The sequence below is a fragment of the Cyprinodon tularosa genome, unplaced genomic scaffold (genome assembly GCF_016077235.1).
Source record: "Cyprinodon tularosa strain WSP-4 unplaced genomic scaffold, ASM1607723v1 ctg37, whole genome shotgun sequence".
Classification (NCBI taxonomy): domain Eukaryota; kingdom Metazoa; phylum Chordata; class Actinopteri; order Cyprinodontiformes; family Cyprinodontidae; genus Cyprinodon; species Cyprinodon tularosa.
The window spans coordinates 4,313,302-4,337,775 of record NW_024039085.1 but is presented as its reverse complement, the minus strand read 5'-3'; the positions used below and the strand labels follow the sequence as shown (position 1 = coordinate 4,337,775).

Genomic DNA, 24,474 nt, shown 5'->3' with positions numbered 1-24,474 from the left:
TACAAACAGAGAAGAAATATTTGCATCACTCCTAAAACAATTATAGAAGAGACAGAAATTTGATTATCAAGCGAGCAAAGAAATGTGATCTAACCATGATAGAAACATTTGAACACTTAAAAAAGGGATACCTTTCAAATTGTACCATTTAAGTGAATATTGTGGTACTATGTTTATAAAGCTAACCACATTTGTAGCAACTAAACAAAAATACCTTGATGGGGAGGTAGTCAGAGACAGGCTGGTGGAAGCCTCCCGGGATGCTACAGTACTCTGTGGGGTAGATGAGGGCAGTGGAGCGAAGGATGTGGTGCAACAGGTTACAGGCCAGTATATATCCCTGTTTACACTTGAGGTGAAGAGTCAGCTGCAAAATCTGGACCAGGTCAGAGCGGTAGGGGATGAGCTTGTCACCGTCCACACGAGTTACCTGAAGTTTGTTTGGGGATAAATGGAAAAAAGAACAACTGTTGCAACAAAGCATTTTAAATAAAAAGTGAAATGTGGAGTTAAGTGAGTTAATTTACTTCAGAAAGCAGCTGGAGATTCCATAAAAGCTCCTTATCAAGTTCTTCCTCATTCAACACTTCCTCATCTGTTTAAAAAAAGACTGATCAGTCAAACAACATGGAACTAATGGAGAAATAAAAGGTACTGTTATCTTTACACCCTGTCAGTGTATTTTATGGACTTACTGGCAGCTATCTGGTTTATGGCGTTGCAGCAGTGTGGCACAAACAACTTGAGCGACTCTGCAGGGTGACACTGAAAGCAGAAATGAAGAAGCTCTTTATGAGGAATCAACCCAAGTAAAGATGCTTTTGCTACACGGAGGGAGTTAATCAGTAAAACCTACCTTGGCAGCAGCTCGACACATGTCAGCCACCATTCTTCCTGCTACACGCGTCTCAAAGATGTTGGTGGTAGCAAAATTGAAAACCTTTTCCAAAGCCACCTGTAAATAAAGAGGGGGGATTTAAGTTTAAGCACAGCACAAGAACTTACATTCATAAAGAATACTGGGCTTTATATTTAAGAAATTTTTAGGAATGTTGACATTTTATTCAAACTGATTTTATATTTAAATTTTGAAGAAGATATTGTGTCCTGAACAATATCTCTAATATCTATGAAAGCTGAGGCCAAAGAAAGAAGGAAAAATAAAAAGACGTGACTGAATCATTCTAGATGTAAGCAGGTAAAAATAAGGCACTATCAATTGATTCAACTACAGCTGACATCTGAATATAATATAAAACAGGAACCATTATAATCTTGTTGTGCCAAGATGATGATGATGACTCAAGCTGCAGGAGATACTCCACAAATAACAATCTGGTCGGGAGGAGCAATAAATGCATGAGAAAAATGACACCTGGAGGCTGATTTTTAATCTTAGCATAGACTTTAACAAATATAAAATGTTTTAAGTTGCACAGAGCTTTTAGGAAATGAACTTCCTAAAATGATACTGCAACAGCACAGACCAAGCTGCTGAAATTCCTGTAGAACCAGGGCAGCAGATTTAGCCTCAAACCAGCTTCCAGCTGACAAAACACCTTCTCCCACCATGCTTTAGGTAAAGCGCTACAGCATGTATAGGCAGTGACAAGGTGGATTCCTGTATAGTCACTGGCAGGTCAGCCAGGAAATGGTGACAGAGGGGCAGTGTGGGAGAAGATTTCTTCTTTAAAAGGCAGAAAAGTGTTTGCTCGTTAGAAAAAAAATCAAAGAAACGTATCAGATAGATCAAATTTTATTGGTTTTAATCATTTCAAATGTTTTATCTATGTGATACACTTATATCAGTAAAGGATCAATGTAGAGGTCTGAGGTTCTCTCTGGTTAATGTAGATGGATGCACTGTTATCCCAGCTGGTGAAGGCTGCATTAAGGCTGTTATGCTTCAGTATTCACGTTTGCGTCTGCAGCTTTTATACTCTATGCAGCCTTTTGAAAATGTTGGAAAAAGCTGTTTTCTGCTTTTAAATGTTGTGAAGTGTTGAAGGCCTCCAGTCTGTGCTTTTCATGCCCCCACCAGAGGCCTTCAACACTTCACAACATTTAGAAGTGGAAAACAGCTGTTTCCAACATTTTCAAAGCCTGTTCATATTTTCCAAGTACAACAGTGGTTGGCACTCTTCTGGGTGGTCAAGGCAGAAATAAGGGCCACCGCTCAGAAGGGCATGGCTGCTATAAGGACCTCTCACATGAATCAAACAAACCAGACTTCAAACAGAATGGTCACTCACATGCTTTACTCATAGAAGTGATCATTGGATGTGGTGACTTTAAACCAGTTTGAAGGGATGATTGTGTATGTTGGCTGTCTGCAAACTCACATGAGATAAATAAAACACTACAAGAGGGGAATCCTCACCTTGAAAATGTCCAGGGAGCACTGTGTGAGGATGGTGCTGAAGGTTGAGGAAAGTCCAAGCTCAACTAGACTCTCCAAATGAGTCATTTTCTCCGTTTCTGTTTCCTCCCGGGTTTGTTCCAGAGTGCTGCTCTCTATGAGGGCAAAGCATCTGTACAAAACAAAGCCAAAAAAAAAAAAACAGAAACAAAATTGTTTGAATTTTGAACCTCCACGACTGCAAAGCAGTGAAACAGCTGCTTAGCTGATGAATATTGCTGTGAAAGCAAAACCTAATCACTAAGTTAAGTGGTCATAACAGGCATATGAAAAAATTTTTTTTCCATACATATAATAAAAATGTTTTGTTTTAATCATAGCCTGTCATTTATTATTCTGTGAAAAAAAAAATCATACAGTACTCTAAATAATTAGGCAATTGTGATCCATTGCTATAAAATACCGATGTACTGGGTTCTAACATGCAGACTGCTGTACCTGTCCATGAATTGGAGCACAAAGTCTTCAAATTCAGCTGAGGCAGAACACATCTCTCTTTCCACCTAACAGTAACACAAATTGTGTATCAAAACACCTTTGCAATGCTCGTATAGCCTCAACTATTAAATTATGAGAAGTGTGCAACAGTTTACCTCAGTTAAATCAGTTCTTTCCTGAAGGGCAGACGAACAGTCCACCAAAGGCACAAGAGTCACAAATGTAGCAATGAACTGGAATGTGATCTGCAGGAAAAAAGTGGATTTTTTTATACTACTGACCCACACTAAAGAGCAGGAGATGTTAAGCAAGAAAGAAGAAAGAAGACAAACGAGCAGTGGAGCTCACCATGCACTTGCTGAAGTCATTTGGATCCACACCCGGGAGAGCTCTCATGAGCAGGGGCAGCATGTGAGTGGGTCCCTCAGGGAAGCGCTGCCCACCTGACACCAGGCTGCGTGCTACACCAATCATGCAGCTCAGAGTGGCGGTCAGTTGATGCGGTTCAGTCAGAGTCTCCAGAGCAGGATATGTTCTATGGTTAGAAGAAAGAACAATCAGCTCCAGTTTGACATTCCATTATCAGTAGTCAGAAAACTTGCTCTCAAAATTTAGAACTAAACGTACTTTTCAAGCACAGGGGGGATGACCATCTCAGGCCGCATCAGAGCTAGGTTTTGCAGGGCCTGGGCTGCATCCAGACTGCCCGTTTTGCTGAACATGGCCAGCAGAACTGGCTGCATCATGCTCTGCACAAACTCTGTAATATCCTCCTCTGTGAGCTTATGAGTATCTGGAACTGGGGTTAGCCACGAGGGCTTTCTGTAGCGCTCCCGGTGAAGCCGGCGAACCACACTGGCGGGGAGACGTTGAAGCAGCTTCATGAGCTTCATCTGAACGTGAAAACAAGAAGACAAAAACAAATACATGACAAAGCGGAGACAGAGGCAGACGGCAGGCCTTTGTTAACAGATGAAAAAGGTATAGGGCGCCGTATGGATCATCTAGAACACAGATGACATAATAGACAAACGGACAGAAACAAAAACATTGTGAACAGTTTTATTTGGTTCATTTATAATTAAACAAAGACTGGCGACAGCTTGGAAAGAAAATAAACCAGAGGTGGATAGTAAAGAAAGTAATAAGCCTGTACAGAGATTGGTTTTAACCATTTATATTTCCAGCTCTACAAAACAGACCAGGGCTACGAACCTGGTTTATAGGCTGGGATTTTACTCTATGGACCTGGATTATCCTCCTTTGCAAAAAAGTATAAGTGTTCCCCAAAGGACATATAGCCAATACCAATGATACATATAGTAAATCTATGCACATTTCTATTTCTTAGTTTCGACATTGTGTTTAAAGGCAATATCAAAAACTGTAGCTAAATAGGGGAAGATTTTAAATAGGAAAAAGCTGGGGCCTCAAACAGACAGAACTCCTCTCTGCAAAGTAAAAGGTTTGTGTTTAAAAGCAAGTTGCTGTCTGTGTAACTTCATAACTTGTGTAAGGTATCCTGAAAACAGAAAGGCATGTGGCCGTGGTGCCAATGACCTTTAATAACACTGCTGCCGTCTCACTCACGTGTCCTGTGTCCTCTTATTTATGAGCTAGCTACTGATGTAAACCTTGACGGTAAACAGGACCTGGGGCCCTACAAGAGGAGGATGATACAGCCAGTCATTCTTCCATAAGGCAGGAAGCCAAAACAAATAACTGGAATAACTAAATTAAAATGCTGTTTCATAATCATGACTTGTGCTCTCTTATTTGTTTAAAGAAACTTATCTTTTTTATATATATATAAAACAGCTTCTGAATACTGTAAATGAATTGTAAAAATCTATTTGACTTCGTCTTAGAACAATATGAACATATAGATTTTGACTAATTAAACGACAACTGAAAATGCTGTTTCTTATTCTATTAGGAAACCTTTAAAAGAGGTTAAGGACAGCTTTATACAGCTTATTTAATGTGATACCCTTAAACAGCCTGTTCCACTCACTACACTTACAATACAGCAAACTAGTAATTAAAGTTCACATTTATATGATTCAAACTCTGTATGAATCCTGCTGTTCTGTGAAGGCCTTAGAGGTTTGTTAAAGAGAGGGTTATACTCTAAACAATTAATGCCTGCTTTCAAAATGTATTACAAACTGACAGAGCATCTAACTAACCTACCCATACATGGCAGTCCAAATAACCTGACTAGATGGGAAAGAAACGCATCGATCACAGAAGAAGCCAAGAGTGAATCTAAGTGGAAGAAAAAGAGCAGTAAGGAAGAAGCTGTGGGTGCACAAAACCCTATGTCAAGAGAGCAGATTGAGGAACTCCGGCTTGTGAAAGAGCTTCATTTTCTACAGCGAATGCAATCATAAACTTTGTTTATATAAATTGTGAAAATTCAGACAAACACAGAGCTTTTCCTTTAATTTGCTTTCTGATTTTCATGGCTGGATGGCCTGGTTCCCATTTTCCACACATCCATTCATCAATGCACATCATAGTCAGAGGGAAACTGACCCAGGAGTGCACGTCAGTGAGCTTAGTGCAAACAGAGCACAGCAGTGTACAAGTCACTTCCTGTCTGAAAAGCCCTTTAAAGTGGAAGGAAATATTGGCAGAACAACATTAAGTTGTCATCAAAATATCCTGTTTTTGCAAAGGGTGGCAACAACAAAGCAGCAGCTGAAGAAAACCCATAAAAAGTCACCTATAAGCTAAAGGTGTGAGGAAGAAGAGCTGGTCAAATAAGACCCCCTCCCTAGAAAAAACCCTTTTGATCTGGCATTTAAATGGGTGGTGGTGAACTCATAATGGCCATCATCCTGAGCCCACCATGCAGTAATAATTGGTGTTGGCAGCATCATGCTGTGGGGAAAGGCTCAGTCAAAGTATAGGACTAGTTTCAATTGTGAAATGAGAGTAAGACTTAATGCTTTCCATCCAACTGACTGAGCTCAAAATATTCCAGCATGGACACAAATGTCCTCCGTTCATGTACAACGCTAGCTAGCCACACACAGAAGTTGATTTCAAAACTCATGAGTGTTAATCTATTATGGAAAAGCCTAATAAAATATACAAACCCTGTTAGGTGTAAGATGACAAAATAGTAAGAGTTCAGTAAAGTGATGAGAAGCGCTGTGTTTAAGCATGTATAAGGCGTCTGGTTTTGCACCAACTGATGAAAAATAAAGTCTGACTCACCAACCAACGGCCATGGTTTGATGGGTGAAAGAAGGATGTGATGCTGTTGAAAAGGCCAGTGAGCTGCGCTTGGGTCTGTTTGCTGGGTCCACCCTGAAATGATTACAGTGAAGATCAGCTTAACACAGTAAAAAAATGAATAAATTGTGTTGGATTAGATAAAAAAAAAAAAAGGGATCTAACCAGGAGAGAAGAAACCCAAAGCACCACATGGCTGATATCGTAGGCATTTGTGACGTATCGTGGTACTATCATCTGACTGGTCCCTACAGGAAGGTTTAAACTCCTCAGAACTCTAGTAAAAATCTGAAATATTTGATGGGAAGAAAAACAGGGTTTAATATATCTGGTACATTATTTTGATGCACACTTGTTTATTGCAACACAAATGAAAAACACATGATATATCTGGACTCAATGGCTAAGACATATCAATGTCCATTGGCAGCACAAACTGGTACCACAAAGGTAACAAACATGATGCAAGTTACTCCCCCTCAGTCAGGGAGAAAGTTCAAGAGAGAAACTCGATAGTTTGCTTCTTGGACAAACAGCAAATTCAGTCACATGCAAATCATACAACAGATGTGACCATGAAACGGATTTCTCAAAACATGGTCGCTGTATTCTAAAGTGTAGATAAAGAAGGTGATTTAGAAAAGAAACATAACTAACCTTGGGAATGTAGGGGTCCCAGTCAATGTATCCGATGTTGTCATTGGCCAAGCGAGCAAAAAGATTGACCAGGTGCTATAAATGGGAAGAAGTCTGTGTCACTGAAAGACCATCTAAATCAGCACTACGCCCCACATCTGAATAATTTACAATTGAGGAGAAACTCACAACTTCCCAGCTTGGTAGATTCTGCACAGACACCCATAAGTTAATCAGCTCATCAAACCACAACCTGTGAACATGAATAAATGGCTGTTTAAGAGATTTTAACAGCTATGATTACAAAGACCAAAAATGCTTTTGAGTGAATTGATAATTTCATACTATAATAAATGTTTTTTGAATATTACAAATTACACAGGTCACGTAACATCAAAACTATGATGTAATGATGATTTAACCGATTTATTTTTCCGTCAAAAAATTATTCTCCAAAACAAATAAAATATATATTTATATTTATCATCCGTCTGGTTATGAAAACAGCAGACAGGGTCTTGGGTCTATTAATGGCTCTCATCTCAATGGTTTAAAATTGGATATGGCATTTTCACACAGACACTTATTCCATTATCCTTGCCAGCCCTTAGCTGCAATCATGACGTCTGTATCAGGAGCCTTTGTAGATGGCTGACATAACTCTGACCGAGGACAGCCAGCACGTCATTCTTTATTCATTCACTCTTTTTCTCTTCTGATTCAAAATATATTAACTGGTTCTTTGAAATGAAAAACGAAACAGGTTTCAGACAAGAACAATATCTTGATTATCCCTTTAGAAAGTAGGAGTGATGAGAATCTCCTTACTTAAACCCCTTATGATGCAGCTCAGGAGGCAGAGTTGTGGGTAAGAAAAGCTCAAAGTAGCTGATTGCTCTCTGCATGGTGACATCGAAGGGACAAAGGAGAGGCCTCCACTCATCCAGCATCTCCTGAGTAGCAGTCTCTGAAAAGTACCTTCATAAAGAACAGAAATTAAAGTCACAATTATTTTTTTAAACTGTATACATATATAAAAAAATGGTTGACAAAAGAATGCATGATTAAAATGTTAGGATTGAGACCTTATATTAGTTAAACACTTTTTTTTTCAAATATTAACACAAATACATTTACAATATTTAAAAGGGCACCAGGAAAGTGGTATGAATAAACGTAAAAGTTGGTACCCGTAATGGTCCATTTTATAATGAGCTGCATACAGAGCCACCAGAAGGTAGGTTCATAGCGGTCACTTTGTCCTGATTTGGCAATGCTTATACTTCAATAATTTAACTTTTTTTTCACCTCTAAAATCTTCATAAGATACTGATAGGATTCAGATTTCAGAATTATTCTAAGCAATGACTGAATATCATGTGTAAGTATCTCTGGCAGCAATCACAACCCTGATGAGGTTACAGGCTTTGTACAACTGAATAAAATGTTCATTATCTTTTGGCGATCTCCTCAAACCAATGAAATTAACAGAGCAGAGTTGGTAGACTGTAACTCTAAGGTCTTTCTAGAGATGTTAAAATGGCTTCTGGTCCAGGAACTGGCTGGGTCGCTCAAGGACAGACTGAAGCCACTTCATCATGTTGTCTGTGGCCGTTGGGTCAGCGTCATGTTGGAAGATTAACCCTCACCCTAGTCTACCTTGCAGAGCACTTAGGAGCAGCTTTTCTGAAAGAATCTTTATATTAGGCTTTAGCCATCATACCCTCCTCTATGTGCAAGTATATTGCTGCTACCACCACCACCATATTAAGAATATAGATCATGTTTGCCTAATGTTAAGCTGTGTTTTTGCCAAATACAACTCATGGTATTTCGGCCAAAAGTTATGTTTTTGTTTTGTAAAATTAGAGAACTTTGCTTCAGCGAGTTTATTCCTTCTTAATTAGAGAGATTGGTCGGATGTTAAAAATCCATGGAGTGTTTTTGGAGCCTACGCTGCTGTTCAGGATGTAGCCGTGTTTTTTTTTTTTTTGTACGGTCTACATTTGTGTCTTGACAGAATCTCGTCCAATAGGTCACAAGAAAATTCCTGTGACATCTTCCTTAGCTTCTACTTTGATGTGAATTCAGCCATGAGACCTGTTAGAGATAGCCCTGAGAAAACTGAGAGGATTCTAATCAAATTGTGGAAATCAGACACGGGTGATCTCAACAATCAAAGCAAATGGTATAAATGTTTGATTTCTCTTTTTTTGCATTAAAAAAAATATAAGAAAAAATGTTTTCCTTGATCTGTATGGATATGTTAATCAACAGAGTTTTTCAAGGCAAAGAAAAGTGTAAAAATCAGTGTGAACACTTTCTGGTGATTGTGTAGAACAAACTAAGCCATAGTGCAGCAGATGCCCAGTATGTGTCCGGTTGCATTATGCATGCATGAAAAAAAATGGACATGTGCTTTAATAAAACTGCAGCTTCTGATGTTTCAGTTAAGTATGTGGTTTAAAGGTATAACATTACTTAGCCTTTATGGTGACGTCTCTTCCACTTAATCATAACTGCACTGATAATTTCAACCTCTTTCTAGAACTACTGCTGTCTGACCAACAGCTCACAGCAAAAAGACTCCCTCTTCTATCAGTAACAGGAACTCTAACTGAAGACAGAATTAGGTGAGTTAATAGGCTTATCGTCCTCCTGTAATGCAAACTAAGGTACCAGTCCTACAACTAGCCTAAGAAACCTGCGTGGACACAGCTCTGGTATTGCTGCTGATGACAAAACCAACAAGGTGTGAGACTAAATCCTTAAAATATCATTAATATGTCATATTAAATAAATGGCAAAACATGAAGACGTGAGAATGTACTTACGGCCTGCAGTTTTTCACCAGTGTTTTTAACACGTTTTCCACTGAGCTATAATTAAAGAAAACAAGAAGATTTTAATAATTTGTCACAGTAACTTTAGCATTAGTAAAGCTATCACCACACAAATGCAATCCACTTCTTATTCCATGCACAAAAAGAATAAATGTAAATCTCTTTACATCTAATAAATTTTTTAGAATCAAAGTATTAATGGAAATGTAATGAAACCAATTCAAAAATATAGCCTACTGATGTTTATCATCATATAACTGTTATAGCATTTTATAGCAGAATGCTCACATGATTGGGGGTGAGGGAGCTGTTTGATAGCATTTAAATAATGTTCTTTATTCTGATAGCGACCCCTCTAAAGCTTTTTATAAAACCATTAGTATTCGAACAGAACCATAATATTTTGGCAATATTAAACCATATACCGCAAGAACAACAGGGATAAAAGAATGTAGATTCAAGCTAAAGCGCTACTCGACCACTTCAGTGGTTATTCTAAACAAAACAATGTGGCTCACTTTCTGACAGCTGCAGTCTCAGAGTCAATTGAGTGGAAGGGATAAGAGCCTCGGCTACTAATCAGGTGCAGCACATGTTGTTTAGTGAAGCAGAGATAGCAAAATTCACTGCAAGCCAGCAGAGCATATATGCCACGATAGAACACAGGGAATCAGCATGTGTTTCAATTAAAAAAACACCAATGGTTAAGTTATGGTATCTTTAGATATGCATTAATCGATCGCCCAAAGATCAGAATCAATTCTTCCTTGATTGGCTGTAATGAGATGGGGGAAAAGAAAAAAAAACTTGGAAAGATTCTTAATCTCCCTTTTTATTCAGTGCTCCTTTAAAGGACTTTAAAATCTACCAGAAAAATAGAAGGAATCCTTAAAAATAACCTTAAAGTTCTGTAAAAGGTCTATCTAGAGGACAGAAGAAAATGTTAGCAGCAGTGCGACAGTCTCCACTATGAGTGAAATGTTAACATTGATGTTTCTTTTACTATAAAACTGCAAATGGGTTGCCCTTTTTTTGTTTTTACATGCGTCAACCAAATAAAAAAAAAAACAACATCCAGCCATCTGAAAACAAAATAAGAAAAAGAAAGAAAACACAAACAAGCATTATCCTTACCACCTCTGAATCAGTTTTAACATTATGAGTTTAGTAGAAGAACGGAGGCATGGAGAACTGGATGTAAAAGAAGACAAAGGCATAAAGAACAATTTGAACACATGAAAAGGAGCCAATTGCAAAAAAAACATCAAGTGATTAGTAATTTTTTTTTTTGTAGATTAGAGTGAGTTAGTGTTTCTGAAAGGTATTAACAAGCAACCAACCAAAGCAGCTTGCTTTCTCAGTAGTTTCTCATCATCATACAATGTTCACATAGCACCATAAGAGAGCACCTCGCACTGCTTGACAAAGAGCATATTTAAAGAATATTTCAAAAGAGAATGAAAGGTCAAAAAAGGAAATGCTAAATCCAAGGTTTATTGTGAAATCTGATCGCAGTATGACTAAATTAAGAAAACAATCCAATTGCTGCTATTCATTAAGCAAATTACTGAAAATAATTGTTTTTGATTCATATCAAAGTCCTAATAATAAACGCAGGTATATAAAGATTAGTTTAAACTTAACAAGTAAGCACTTTGACCAAAGGAGTTCAGTTAATTTAAAAACAAACTGAACTGTAAGTTAAATCCACCTTTTAAAGCAAATGTGGTTTATATCTATTACAATGGCACGCTGAGATATTTGCCTAGTAATGAGGGCGAACATAGGGATCATGACTGTTGAAAGCTTTACAATTGGAACATATAAAGGAAATTTTAGTAATGTCATATTGAGTCATACTGTTAGCATACATACACCGTCGTATAAAGTGGATAAGAATGTGAGGTTCTGCTTTTTAAAGCTATAGATAAGGTTCAACAAAGACATCATTGATACAGCAAGGAAGTTAATGGTCTATTTTCTGTTCTAACTACCATCTAATAGAAGTGGTCCATTTCTAAAAACAAATACAGCCTCGATTTACAAAATACATGAGTAGTAGTAACATACGTTAAACTTTTAACACAAGACTCTTACTGTGCTGCAGCCTAATCCCAGTAAAGCTGCTCTAATACAAATGTTTGATGTTTTCATGCACTGCAACATGTATGGAGCTGTGTTTTTTAATTAATAAAAAAAACGTATAGTAATAATAAGTAGAGCACTTTAAACTTTCTGAGATGCTGAAAATCAGATTACACTTTGAAAAGCAAACCTTACCAATTAGGACACATTAAAGGTCAGGGTTTTATAAATAATAAATGAAAATCCATTAAAGAACTGCATACTTGGGAAACCAGTTAAGACCCAGATGTTCTGTCTTTGAGAACAGAATCCTTTCATGCAGCTCATATAGTGGCCTCCATGGCAGCTCGAGGTCCTCCCTCGACAGCAGTTCTTTTTTTCTGTTGGATTATTGAAACAATCATGAGAATACTAATAAATGTCCAAAAACATTGTTAGTTAAGAAAGTGTCATGTTTATTTTGCACATCTCTACATCCATTCTTACTTGAGAAGATTAATAAGAAGGCGAGCAAGGCCTTGCATCATGCTGATCTCCAGTCTAGGGATGGTCACTAGCTCATACAGCAACTTGATGAAGAGCACGTGGTCCTCTTTGCTGAACTTCCGTCCATACAGTCTCATGTACCTTAATAGAGTAAAGATTAGGAGTGATTACTGCCAGGTAACATACATGTAAACGCCTATTGAAGAACTAATAGCAGCATCCTACAATAAATTGTATGATCATGAAAAAAAATTATACATATGCAAAAAACATCCAAATAAAATAATAAAGATTTTACTATTATTATTTCAAATGAGCCACTTAAAAAACCAACTGAGAGCTTTAGGAAAGAAGAAAAAAAAAAGCTGCCAAATGTCGCTTGTGATACAGCTAATAGGCAAATGTTAACTATAAAAAAAACAAATGAACAAAAAAAAAGCAAAAATTTTTTCATTATCCTTTATCATGTAGAAACATAAAAAAAAAATAATAATAAATAAATCTAAACCGCTTAAATGTTCCCTATACCACCCTTTTGGTTTAGTTCATTATTATGATTTTTCTCCATTACTATATGGCACAGAATAACACAGTGCCCCCCAACCTATTGGTGTGCACTGATGGCTAAAAGAGGGCAATATTATCTGTCATAATAAACTACAGATGTCTCATTAACATATCAGAAATCAGGAGATGACTATCAGAATATATCCCTGTGCATCTAAAGTCTCCAATAAAAGAGAGTTGACACAAACAATACCCTTCTATTAGCTTTGGTTTAAAGTTAATGTACTTATTTTTTGATAATAAATAGGTCAGTTGGTCTAATATCTGCCGTTGCTGACTGTTGTTCTTTGAGTAATTTAACTTTGATACTAAAACATAAAGTATATGTGAATAATGATGATATTGTATTGGGTCAATATCAGTATTGGTCAGTACTCAAAGCTGCCATACCAGTATCATATCACAAAATAGAAAAGTTGTATGGAGACATCCCTACAATAAACACAAGAAGATTTTGTGAAAACTAAAGGAGAAGAACCCCAAGGTAAAGCTGTTTAACAATTGCAGCTATTGAATAGCATGTCTGATGATTATACCAGCAAGTTTCAGCTGGGTATACTTGTGTTGGTCTGTAAAAAGCAGAGGAAGAAGTAAAACTACAGCATGTCTGAAAATAAACACATGAGTATATATATATACTCCTGATCACGCCTGTTTCAAAATTTTGATAAAAAAGGCAAATATAAAAGATAGGGTTGAAGCAATTAATAGGGTTAATCGATTAATTAAAACTAATTTAGTTATAAATCAAGAATGTGAACAAGAGTAAACAAAGTCTTTAAAAAAAATGTTATTTTCTAAAAGAGGAAATCACTCGGAGTAGAAATTAAATGAAAAACTGGACAAAAATATGAAAATATTCCATTTAAAGTGAAACACTTTGTGAATAAATATGTTTTATGGAGAATTCTTCAAGTGGCAGTTTTTACTTCATCTGGTTCAAATCTGGAAAATAAATAAATATCCTCCTATTAAGATATTATTTAAATTATACACTTTTTTTCAAATATTAACAAAAATAGATGTACAATATTTAACAAGCACAAAGAAAGTGTTATGAATAAAGTTAAATTTTGATACCCGTTATGGTCCATTTTCTAATGAGCTGCATACAGAGCCACCAGAAAGTAGGTTCAGACTTTGTCCTGATTTGGCAATGCTTAAATGTATTAAGTACATTTTTCTTCCTGATTGTTGAATGGGAGGGAAAAGCATATATTATTAGATTAATCTAGTAACCGGAAAAACAAACAAGAAAACAGATTATTTGGTTACAAAATAATCCACAGCTGCAGCCCTAGACAGAAAAAATAATAATAAACATTATTTTCAGTTATAACTATAGGGTAAGTTGTGGTTTACTGTTAGAAACATAGTATATACTTTTTTGTTGTTTGTTTTAATATTTACACTGAAGCTTTCAAGGTTGTACCATGACATAAAAATAACAAATCACTAAATTAGTGTATTCCTAATAAAACAAATTAATTAACAAACAGGCAAGAAACAATTAAAACCGTATGGATACTAAGCAAATTACTTTTTTTCATAAAACTGATTGCGAAACTACTGATATTTAATAAAGCAGCAAGATGTCGTCGTCCCCATCATGACTCTGCAAATTAAAAGCTTCGTTTATTTTGATAGAAAAGCTGGGCGGAAGTGCCAAAGGAAACGCAACAAAATCACATTTTATAGGATAAGGCTCATCTGTATCGATGAGTTAGAAATTAAAAAAGAAGAAATAAAAGAGCTAAAGCTTAGGAAAAACACTGCTAAAACTACCATGACCTGGTACTGCTAGTCTGGGTCACGCATTGTGTGTAACAGTCCCGACCCAGATTATGAAACCGGTAAGTATCCTAATCAGCACATAAACACTACTTTATTGGCGATTCACCATTGTGTATTATTTTGTGTGTCATAACAACAACAAAAAACATGCTACAAAGCGAGTATTTCTATTAAAGTTTTGTTAAAATGTATAATAAAAGTTTAAACCAATCAAAACGCTTATATTCTATATAAACATTTACATACAATCATATATAAAAGATCTATTGTTTTTTTATGTCAAAAAACCTCACGCTTTCTCATTTATTCAATGAGGAATAAATAGCACTGATGGCAGATTAGCGGTACTTACGTTGAAAGTTTTCTTGTCCAAAATAGCACACCGGGCCATATCTCTCTCAGCTGTACAGCTCGGCCTAAGTTCCCCTTTATTCTGCTCAAAATCTCGCTGGATTCATCATCTAGCCTATCCGCGTATGGTAAAAGTTTGTTGTATACAATGTCTTTCTGAGGAATAAAACCCAATGTGTCCGACTGTGCCTTTTTCATATTACTTCAAACCGGCTAGCTTCGTTATGCTAGCTATTTATTTCCACTTCGGTCAGGCTAACGGGGCACGTTTTGTCTGCTACCCGGTTCAAATAACGGCTACCCGAGTAGCTACTTTCCCGGCTGAAAAGTGAGGTTAATGTGGCCCGCACAGTACCAAGTTAGGAGACGCTAGCTTGAAATTTATCCAAGTTACACTCACTCCTTTGAAAAAAACAACACTCCCGACGTCATTTAAAAAAAGGAAATATATGTTACCGGAAAACGTAACGTTAAGAAAAATAAAAACTCATTATGACCGGTATTATTCTCGTTCAAGCAACGTAATTCCAAGATATTATGCTAACAGTCTAGCTAAAGTTAGCTCTGTACTACAAAAGCACTGTCATAGCCCAAGGTCTGTCAACGTCAACTGATTCATCCAACTGCTGCAAAGCTTCTTCTTCTTCTTATGAGATTTTATGGCGGTTGGCAAACTTGTGAAATGTGCATTACCGCCACCAACTGATATGGAGTAAAGCAAGGAAACAGGAAACGATTCACCCCCCCCAAAAAAAAAAAAAAAAAAAAAAAAAAAAAAAAAAAATACAATAAAATAACCTGTGTAACTTAAACCCACATAATACTAAATTATACTAAATTACATTTGCCCGTATAATTTTAATTTACTCTAGGTCATCGTACCTCTGCCAGTTTCTGATGGTCCCATTGGTCTTTCCATCATGCTTCCAACCATCTCCCAGTTCATATCTTTAACATCCAGATATTTTTCTGCAGCCTTCACTATTATTTTGATTTTTTCTGTTTTTTTTGTCGTCTGAGCAGTACAATTAATCACTTCCACCATGAAAAGAACAAAATTTGTCTTTTTAACAATTAGTGAGTCTTCATCAATTTTTGGAGATTTCTCTAGAGGTTTGAAATTTGCCGTGTGTTGAACTGTAGGTTTGGGTTTTTCTGACTGAGATGGGATCCTTTTTGCAGCTTCAGCATAAGTTATTCCAAGCTCAAATTTCATTTTTTTTATTTCTTCAGACCTTTTGCTTGCTTCACAGCCGCGATAAGCAGCAGTATGTTCTCCACCACAATTACAGCATTTTATTTTAGCTTCTTTTCCACATTTACCATATTCATGTTCTCCTGCACACCTTCCACACCTCTGTTTCCCTTTACAAACTGCTGCAATGTGTCCGAATTTTTGACATTTGAAACATCTCAATGGTGGTGGATTGTAGATTTTGACATTGTAACTGATGTAACCGATGAATACTTTGCTTGGTAATTGCTCTTCCTCGAATTTAATTAGTACAGATAAACTGTCAGATCTTTCTCCGTTTCTTGTTGTTTTTAACCGTTTTACTTCTTTTACTTTTGCACCGCTTATGTTTTCCAGAATCTCTTTTTCAGAAATTTTCAGAGGAACTCCTCCAATGACTCCCCTGCTGATCTTTTTGTTCTCCATTAGGCTGCACTGAACTCTTATCCCGTCAATTTTGTTAATACGTATTGCTTTGCCTTGCTGGGCGCTGTCTCTGCAGTTAATTAGCAGGTCTCCACTGTACAGAATTCTGGCACCTCTGACTTCTCCAACAAGTTTATTGATGGTTTTTGTTAAGTGAACCGGATTCCAGTTTGTAAAAGAGTCTGCCTGATTAACGACTTTGAATATGACTTTGAATTCATTTTGTTGTGCTGTGGAATGTATGGATTGATCATCACTGGATTGTTCTGAACTAGATTCCCCTTTAACTGATCTCTGTTTTTTCCGCTTTTTCTCATTTTTTGATGCTGCTATCTTCCAACCTTCATTGTCACTATTTCCCTCTTCCATCCCACAAGAATCGCTTCCTGTTTCCTCACTACTCACGGCCCAGGACATTTCTCCACAAGCAGAGCAGCTTCAAAACACGCGCCATGCACCAAACGACCAACGTTCCTCTTGCTCCAGCTCCTTAACGGCTAGTCCACATCCTATTCACAACCATCCCTGCTGCAAAGCTCACTGCAGACGATGATGGCTAGCTACCGGTGTTCCGTCGAAAAAAGCGCCACGGCAGGTAAAGGAAAGCTGAGTTCATTAAAAGTCAGTGCAGGGGTCAGAGTTTGCTATAAACATACTGAATAAACAACTTTTCATTTCAAACAGATATATAATTGCGTCAATAAATAGTTACTTTACGAATAATAAATAACATTTACAATACATGTTTTTATTTAAGGTACATATTAAGCGGTAATATTGTATTTTCTTTCGTATTTGATTGCTAAATATCAGTTATTTTCTAGTTAATAACCACAATTAAAAAGGCGCAACTTATTTCTTTATTACAACTTCGCTCAAAATGACCTGTCTTTTCTACAACGACGAGGTGCTCATTTCAGGCTGATTACTTTTTCAGCACAACACCTGCTGGCCCGGCGCCGGCTACGCAGTACATGCGTCATATCCGCCTGCTCCCACGCGAACTACGCTTCCCAGAACTCCCCTCTCAAGTCAAGCTTATTAATTAATGCCCTTTAGTCCATTCAAACAGGATGATCTACTTAGTGGTGTGTCCTTTGATGTTTTTTTTTCTGAGCTACAAGATCAATTTTTTTCTAGTTTTATAGTTTTTTTTTTTTTCTTCAGTTGTGGGGGCAGTCAAAAGATACAACTAACACGAAATATAAGAGTTTAGGTGTCTGTACGACAAGTGAAACCTCCAACCAACCGGAAAAACACTTTCTATAAAAACATTTTCATCTTTGGTCAATTTTGCGGTGCAAAGCAGCAAAAAAACAGCCGATTTTGACCACTTGCAGCCACTGGCCGCTTTAAGAAAAGCCATTGAGTGCTTATAAATGAGCAATTGCTGCCACCTTGTGGCCAAACGGGGACCCTAACGTACAGATCTTATTAAAGGATGTGTCACTCGAACAGTATTTCCAATCGTTTCAAATATAGACTATAACTAAAAAGTAAAGCAAACAACGAGATAACGTAATGGCATTTATGCACTAATAGAGATTTATTAACTGTATTGAGAATTTGAAATAAACAGTTAACAAGAATGCGTAAATTTGCAGGGGATCATCTCCTGTTTTTGCACGATCTTTTGTAGCGGAAGTGTGTCTTAGCAACGCTGTTTTGTTCCCCCCCTAAACTCGTCAAACCCCTATCAAAGCAATATTGCACTTTATTTTAAATCACTTTGAACCACATAATCCGTCACTATTACACAACAAGTGTGAGGTTAAAATGATAGATGGAAAGCTGAGTTTGAGTCTGACTTGTGACAAACTCCTGATTAATCAGCAGCTCGCTTGCTGCCAGTCCTATAGTGGCATACCTCAGCATGGTAAGAATGTCCTACTTTACAGCAACAAGCAGACGCAACAAAAGGTTTGTTAAAAATTATTCTTTTACATGTAATGGATCTTTTTTGTTTCATTTAAACCACTTAACATTAATATATAACGACATAGACCTATATAGTTTTGCTTTAAGTCTAAGGAAAACGTGAATAGTTTCTTCTTATCCACAGCCCCTGGTGCTAACAGGTCACCACGATGACATCACTGCCATGACCTTTGGGAAAAAAAGCAGCCCCATTATTCTCTGTTCTGCCTCTTCTGATTATATTATCATCTGGGACATTGAAGCATGTCAGAAAAGAAGACAAGAGGGTAAAACTAGTTTTTTTGTGTACGATAGTTTCTACTTTGTAATCCTGTAATACGAATGCCATAGAGTATTGTTATACTAATGATTTTCTTTCCACATATGAATGTTTTACCTCACAATGTTTTCCCAAATTTGTTTAGTAATCAATTGTTTATCACTTGGACCCTTTTGTTTCCAAACTTCCTAAAGAATCAGTTTAAATAGACTTTATTATTTGTTTGCAGGTAAACTTGCTGCTGGAACAGTAATCGGGACTTTACTGGGGAAGGTTGTACATCTCTCATTCTGTTTCTTTGATGAACGAGTGGCTGCATGCTCAGGAACAACCCTGCATGTTCTCAGTTCAAAGGTACATAAGTATGGAACCAAATAATAAAATATTAAACATACAAGTAGCTATGAACAAATACCATTATTCGTGCATACCAATGCATTTAATTCTCCTCCATTAAGTATAGACACAGTATTAATCTCATGAACATTCTGCCAACTGGACACAGAATTTGGGCATATTAGTTCGAGAGCTATTGTCACACATAGTTAAACACACTTATCTCCACTCAAACAAATTCTTTCTTAGTCTTAAGGGTTATATGTTGTAAATGCTGCTTGTAGACAGTCGATTTTCACATCACATAGTGTTGGAAATGCATTTTGTGGCTTCAAATCTGACTTTTGCTTTTGTCTCCTGCATCAGAGACAGGAAGTGATTCACAAATTAAAGGGTCACCTTGGACCTTTAACATCTGCAGAGTTCTGTCCCTGGAACACTAATATTTTAGTCAGCACCTCAGAGGATCGAACTTTTAAGGTGCTTCTATGTGTGTCTGTCTGTATGTGTGGGTCTATGTATGTATGTGTGCATGTATGTATGCATACAATTTTTGTTATTTGTTTTTTTCCTAATGTTTTTCAGGTTTGGGATTTAAAAACTGGAGGTGTTTTTTATCAATCCTTTGTGCTCTCAGGTAAAATACATTACACTGATGACTGGAGAAAATGTATAACCCAACATTTATACATTTATATAGATAGATAGATAGATAGATAGATAGATAGATAGATAGATAGATAGATAGATAGATAGATAGATAGATAGATAGATAGATAGATAGATAGATAGATAGATAGATAGATAGATAGATAGATATGTATCTAGTTTATACGTGGTGGGGGTTGAGCGATGCTCTGGATTAAATTTGTAAGAAATACTTGATACTATTTATATCTGCCATGGGTGAGATGTCCAGTTGTTGAGGTTATGATGAGTTTATTTTGGGTTTTTTAAATATATTTTTGATACCTTTTTCCCCTAAATAAATGAAATAATAATTTTTTGTTTTGTTTTTTAGAATAACCATAATTTGCTTTTTTTTGAAGCAATATGTTAGGGCATTTCAAAATGAATTAAACTAATATAACAATCTTTATTCTTTTAGGATCTCCCCTACTTAGCGTTTTGTTCTTGGAGAGGGAACAGCACCTTATCACCGGCTCAACTGATGGACAGGTTAGTGATGGAGACAGATCACACCAGGACTCTCAACATTACATAGCAACCCTCCAAATGTGAAAAGACACCTTTGTTGTAGGTGTGGTGCTTTTCTTTTAATGATGACGTTAAATGCCACCTTGTGAAAAAAATGGACCTTCAGAAGATGGAGAAAAGACATGGAGAGCGCCAGGAGACTGTAAGCCATCAAGGAGGTAATACTATATAACCATATGAAATAGCCTTACAGCTATTTTCCATCTTATGACTTGTGTTTAAAGTTGTGACCACAGATTTTTAAGAAAGGGGAACAGAGAGAGTGTTCCAGCTATTACAGGAGCAACCTTTTAAACTTCCTTAGAAAAGTGCTATGTGATAACTTTACATTTAATGCACAGCAAACAAATGTTTTGCCATTAAATGCTGTTTTAACTTATATTATATAATTAAATAACATTCAACCTATTGTGTGTAACTCTAACACTCTTGACCTAACTAGTAAAACTCAACTGAACTAAGATATTACGTACCCCATAATAAGAAATGAAAATGGTTGAAAACATAATCAACAAAATGATGCAGTGATATTTACAGTGAGGCATGGATTTTATGTTTCAGAACATACATTTATCTTGAAGATGTTGGAATGAAATCAAGTGAGCTTTTAGCTAATTTAGAGCAATTGGAACATGTTTATACCAATTCACAATGCAAATTCGAGGTAAATTAAATGTTATTTGGTAAAATAATATTTAGTTAAATCATTTGCCTAGATACGAAATCAATAACCATTAAGATAACTGATTCTTAGCCCTTCTGAGGGGGCCACCCAGTGGGAATGTTAGCACCTTAGTTTGGAAAGCAGAGCAAAGCGTTTTACTCCACCACTGTTCAAAATTTCTTTATGGCTTATAGAGTGACAAAGGCATACTCAAGTATTAGGAATGAGGCCTATTGGATTGTCCAACCTTACATTTTTCTACTTTGATACAGACTGTGGAACAATTGAGCAGATCTTTACAGCTGCTGAATTTACAAAGAGGATACGATTGTTTAGTTATATGATGCAGAACTGTTTCGTGGATATGGAGAAAACTAATACTCTGTTCCTGGTGAGGGTTTAGAGGGAATCACTGTGTCCAGATTCTTTACAGTGTAAAGTGTGCATTGGACTGATCCTGTTTGTGGTGTTAGTGGACCTGATATCAAAGCATAGCTGTGGGGAAGAGGTGTCTGGTTTGGTTCAACTTTTCTTTTTGCATAGAAAGGGAGTCCTGTGGCATTTTCCGACCATGACCTTCATCCTGTAACAAAGTATTTTGCAGCTATGTGAAGCATTTTGGATATCAGTCAGCTCCTCTAAGTCAGAATGTGTGGTTCTCAGCTAGCAAAAAAGGGGAACCTCAGGAGAGACCTGTAGAACTTGGTGCCATTTAGAGATTGTAGAACTGTAACACTGAGTGGGAAGAAGGGTGCCTTGTTATTAATTATATGTAATTTTTGGAGATTGAGAGAGGTTCAGTAGTTAGTTTTTTATCTTTCCAGGTGTTGCTGAACAATCAGTTATTGATAAAGTGGAAATCTCAAAGCCTGTCATCACAATGGCTTCATGTGAACAATTTCCAGGAATCCATTTCAGCCAAGAAATGTAAGTACAGTAAAACCAGAGTAGTTACAGAAGTTTTTAACTTTTTTTTTTATTTTTTTATTATTTGGTTCCTTCATAGCCTAAAAGGACTGGGAAATGGTATTTGTTTGATTATATTATTTATCTTATATCCATTTCCGGATAAAACTACTAATTAATTTTATTTCCAGGCTTCTTTATTATTACATTTAAAAAAGAGAAAAGCAGAATATCTAAAAAGAGAAACATGTTAACAGCTAAGCTCCATCACATACGTTAGACTTTTCCTCCAAAGCCTACAGATAAAAACAAATGTTGATGATGAAGTCTATTACTAAAGATACTATCCCTATATTAATCCTTTTAACCCATTGTTGTAGATGTATGAACAAGTTCTAAATCCAGACTTTGACTTAGACAGATTTATTTTGTCATTTTGTATACACAAGCGTATACAAAGATAAATTTCGTTTAAAGCAGCTCTAGACAATTTCATTTTTTAAAGTGCAGCCTTGAAAAAAGTAATAAATACATAAAAAACAATAGTAATATAAACATATTACTGCATATTTACAGTTGTAACATTTTTTTACATCCAGTGCTAAATATTACGGTGCTTAAAACATCACGTGTGCACCCAGAAAAATACACGGCAGGAGGCCTCAGTCACACAACATATAGTATGGCAGTGAGCCGTGACAGGAAGTAGGCACTTAAAACACTATATTTTTATATCACATGTGAAGGAATTGACACTAAAACCTAACCCATCTTAGAAAAGCATGCAATCCCACAGCAGTACTTTAACATCTTTACTTTCAATAAAGCCTATATGTAAAATCCTGCTGCAGCCGCTGTGTTACTGGCCTTCTTTTGGTGACTTTAAACATACTGAAGTGGGTTTTTTTTTTGCTTGGTCACATCTAGTTTGTAAAATCTATGCAACTGGATGTGTTAACTGCTTTATGCTATACAGAATTGGCATATTTGATAATTTAATTATTGGACTTTCCTTCACACATAAAATCGGTTACTTTTTGATCACTAACTGGTGCAATTATCAAATTTATTTAGTATGAGTTCACCCATGAGAGCTAAAATTGTCCCAGCATGAAAATAATGATGTACTTAAATGTAATTGTCCACAATGTTATAGCCTTAGCTGTAGCTGAATGAAGATAAAACAATGATCCTATCTACTCGTCAAGGCTTTCCATCTTCCAGGGTTTACATAGTCTAGATTAGATATAGTCAAAGGAAAATTTACTACAACGTACAGCCTTGTGGTTGGCCTGCCTTTGCAGTCTGTCAGTGCAATGTGTTTTTCTTTACTATGTGGTTTCTTTGTCATTCCCAACTGAAAGGAGAAAAAAATGCATTAAAGGGAAATAGTGTAACATTAGTTTTCCATATGCTTCTGTGTGGGCCCTTGCAGAAATAACAGCTGGCTTTGTATTGGAAGCTCCAATGGTCTTTATGTGGTGGAGCTGGCTACTTCCGAACTCCTAACAGTGCTGTATTTCAAAGGTAAGCTGCTGGGGGTATCACTGCTCCACTGCTCCCTTTTTTAGGTAAACATGGTAAGATTAAATGAACTGTCGCACATTTCAGTAAAATACAAGACGAAGAATTTTAGCTTAACTTTAAATCATTTCAGAGCTATGGTTTTCAACTGACTGGGCTTCTTTTAAATAAAAAACATCCATATTTCCACTGTCAATATAAAGAAATTACTTATGCAACTAGGCAATAGCAACTAGAGATATGTTGTTCTGGAGTGTTGCTTTTTTGGTCATTGGAAAACCATGCTGATATCTACTTTAATTAACCCTGATATTCAGACTTGGATATTAAAATAAAGTCTCAATTCTAAACATAAGAACCTAGTGGGATTTGGTAGCTGATACACTCAATGAGCCACTATGAGCAGTACATGGTAACAACAATATATTTCTAAACATTCTTTTGCTTTCAAACATTTCATAAAAATTTTTGCTAAAATTCCTTGTTTGGTACTTTTTATTTGACAGCTTTGATGAAGTTCAAAAAAGTTAAAGCTGCAGTTGCACATTTCTCTAAATCTTGCACCAGATTTGATATAAAAGGCAGCCATATTGGATTTTTAGGTTGGTTGAAACGTCTAAAGGACCCATGACTCCAATGAGATAGCTATAGGACAAACACATATTTCAATGCAAATGTGCAAGAACAAATTTTTGTTTGTTTTGTTCATTGTTGTTACATTATATTATTAACTAACAATCAGGTTTTTTTATGATCTCTATCTTTATAATGGTATTTCGAAAACCCCTATTGGTGATCGTTTCAAAAGATTTGAAAACCAATGATAATAGCTTTACTGGGCCAAAACGTTTAATTGTTTTGCCACAAAGATAACCATATATGAAAAGCTGTCAGAAATAGCTTTTTTGCTGATTGAACATGTGATCAATAAAACAAGTCCAATGAGTGGTTTTCTTTTGATACACATGAGGTTTGATGCATATTACCTTGTGATTTGTGTTTAAACATTCAGATAACCCCACCCTGAATATCAACATGGTGGGTTCATGGTCAATCCCTGCGGTTTCTGAGTCTGTGAGTAATGATGAATCAGTACCTGGATGTAAC

At 36.4% G+C, this 24,474-nt stretch overlaps 2 protein-coding genes across 3 annotated transcripts in view; one reads left to right on the top strand and one right to left on the bottom strand.

Annotated features, from left to right (window-relative positions):
* The window catches only part of psme4a (proteasome activator subunit 4a), a 29,937-nt gene extending 14,877 nt beyond the window's left edge, over positions 1-15,060 (bottom strand). Inside the window, exons 1-19 of one of the 2 annotated variants that reach the window (XM_038296371.1) lie at positions 14,864-15,060; positions 12,151-12,291; positions 11,928-12,044; positions 10,714-10,770; positions 9,571-9,615; positions 7,565-7,714; positions 6,926-6,989; positions 6,758-6,832; positions 6,266-6,388; positions 6,083-6,175; positions 3,485-3,750; positions 3,206-3,392; positions 3,013-3,102; positions 2,858-2,922; positions 2,381-2,531; positions 857-955; positions 696-765; positions 528-595; positions 215-430 (exon numbers count right to left, since the gene is read on the bottom strand). In XM_038296371.1, coding sequence (XP_038152299.1) covers positions 215-430; positions 528-595; positions 696-765; positions 857-955; positions 2,381-2,531; positions 2,858-2,922; positions 3,013-3,102; positions 3,206-3,392; positions 3,485-3,750; positions 6,083-6,175; positions 6,266-6,388; positions 6,758-6,832; positions 6,926-6,989; positions 7,565-7,714; positions 9,571-9,615; positions 10,714-10,770; positions 11,928-12,044; positions 12,151-12,291; positions 14,864-15,060 — 2,274 coding nt within the window. The remainder of the gene's footprint in view (positions 1-214; positions 431-527; positions 596-695; positions 766-856; positions 956-2,380; positions 2,532-2,857; positions 2,923-3,012; positions 3,103-3,205; positions 3,393-3,484; positions 3,751-6,082; positions 6,176-6,265; positions 6,389-6,757; positions 6,833-6,925; positions 6,990-7,564; positions 7,715-9,570; positions 9,616-10,713; positions 10,771-11,927; positions 12,045-12,150; positions 12,292-14,863) is intronic. The other variant, XM_038296373.1, reaches the window with a different exon arrangement.
* A 3,116-nt stretch (positions 15,061-18,176) lies between these two features.
* wdr27 (WD repeat domain 27) overlaps positions 18,177-24,474 on the top strand; it is a 46,254-nt gene continuing 39,956 nt past the window's right edge. The window contains exons 1-10 of the mRNA XM_038296254.1: positions 18,177-18,442; positions 18,585-18,726; positions 18,949-19,073; positions 19,422-19,535; positions 19,641-19,692; positions 20,164-20,234; positions 20,317-20,431; positions 21,762-21,864; positions 23,279-23,370; positions 24,380-24,441. Of these exons, the coding sequence (XP_038152182.1) occupies positions 18,299-18,442; positions 18,585-18,726; positions 18,949-19,073; positions 19,422-19,535; positions 19,641-19,692; positions 20,164-20,234; positions 20,317-20,431; positions 21,762-21,864; positions 23,279-23,370; positions 24,380-24,441 (1,020 nt within the window). The 5' untranslated portion in view covers positions 18,177-18,298. The remainder of the gene's footprint in view (positions 18,443-18,584; positions 18,727-18,948; positions 19,074-19,421; positions 19,536-19,640; positions 19,693-20,163; positions 20,235-20,316; positions 20,432-21,761; positions 21,865-23,278; positions 23,371-24,379; positions 24,442-24,474) is intronic.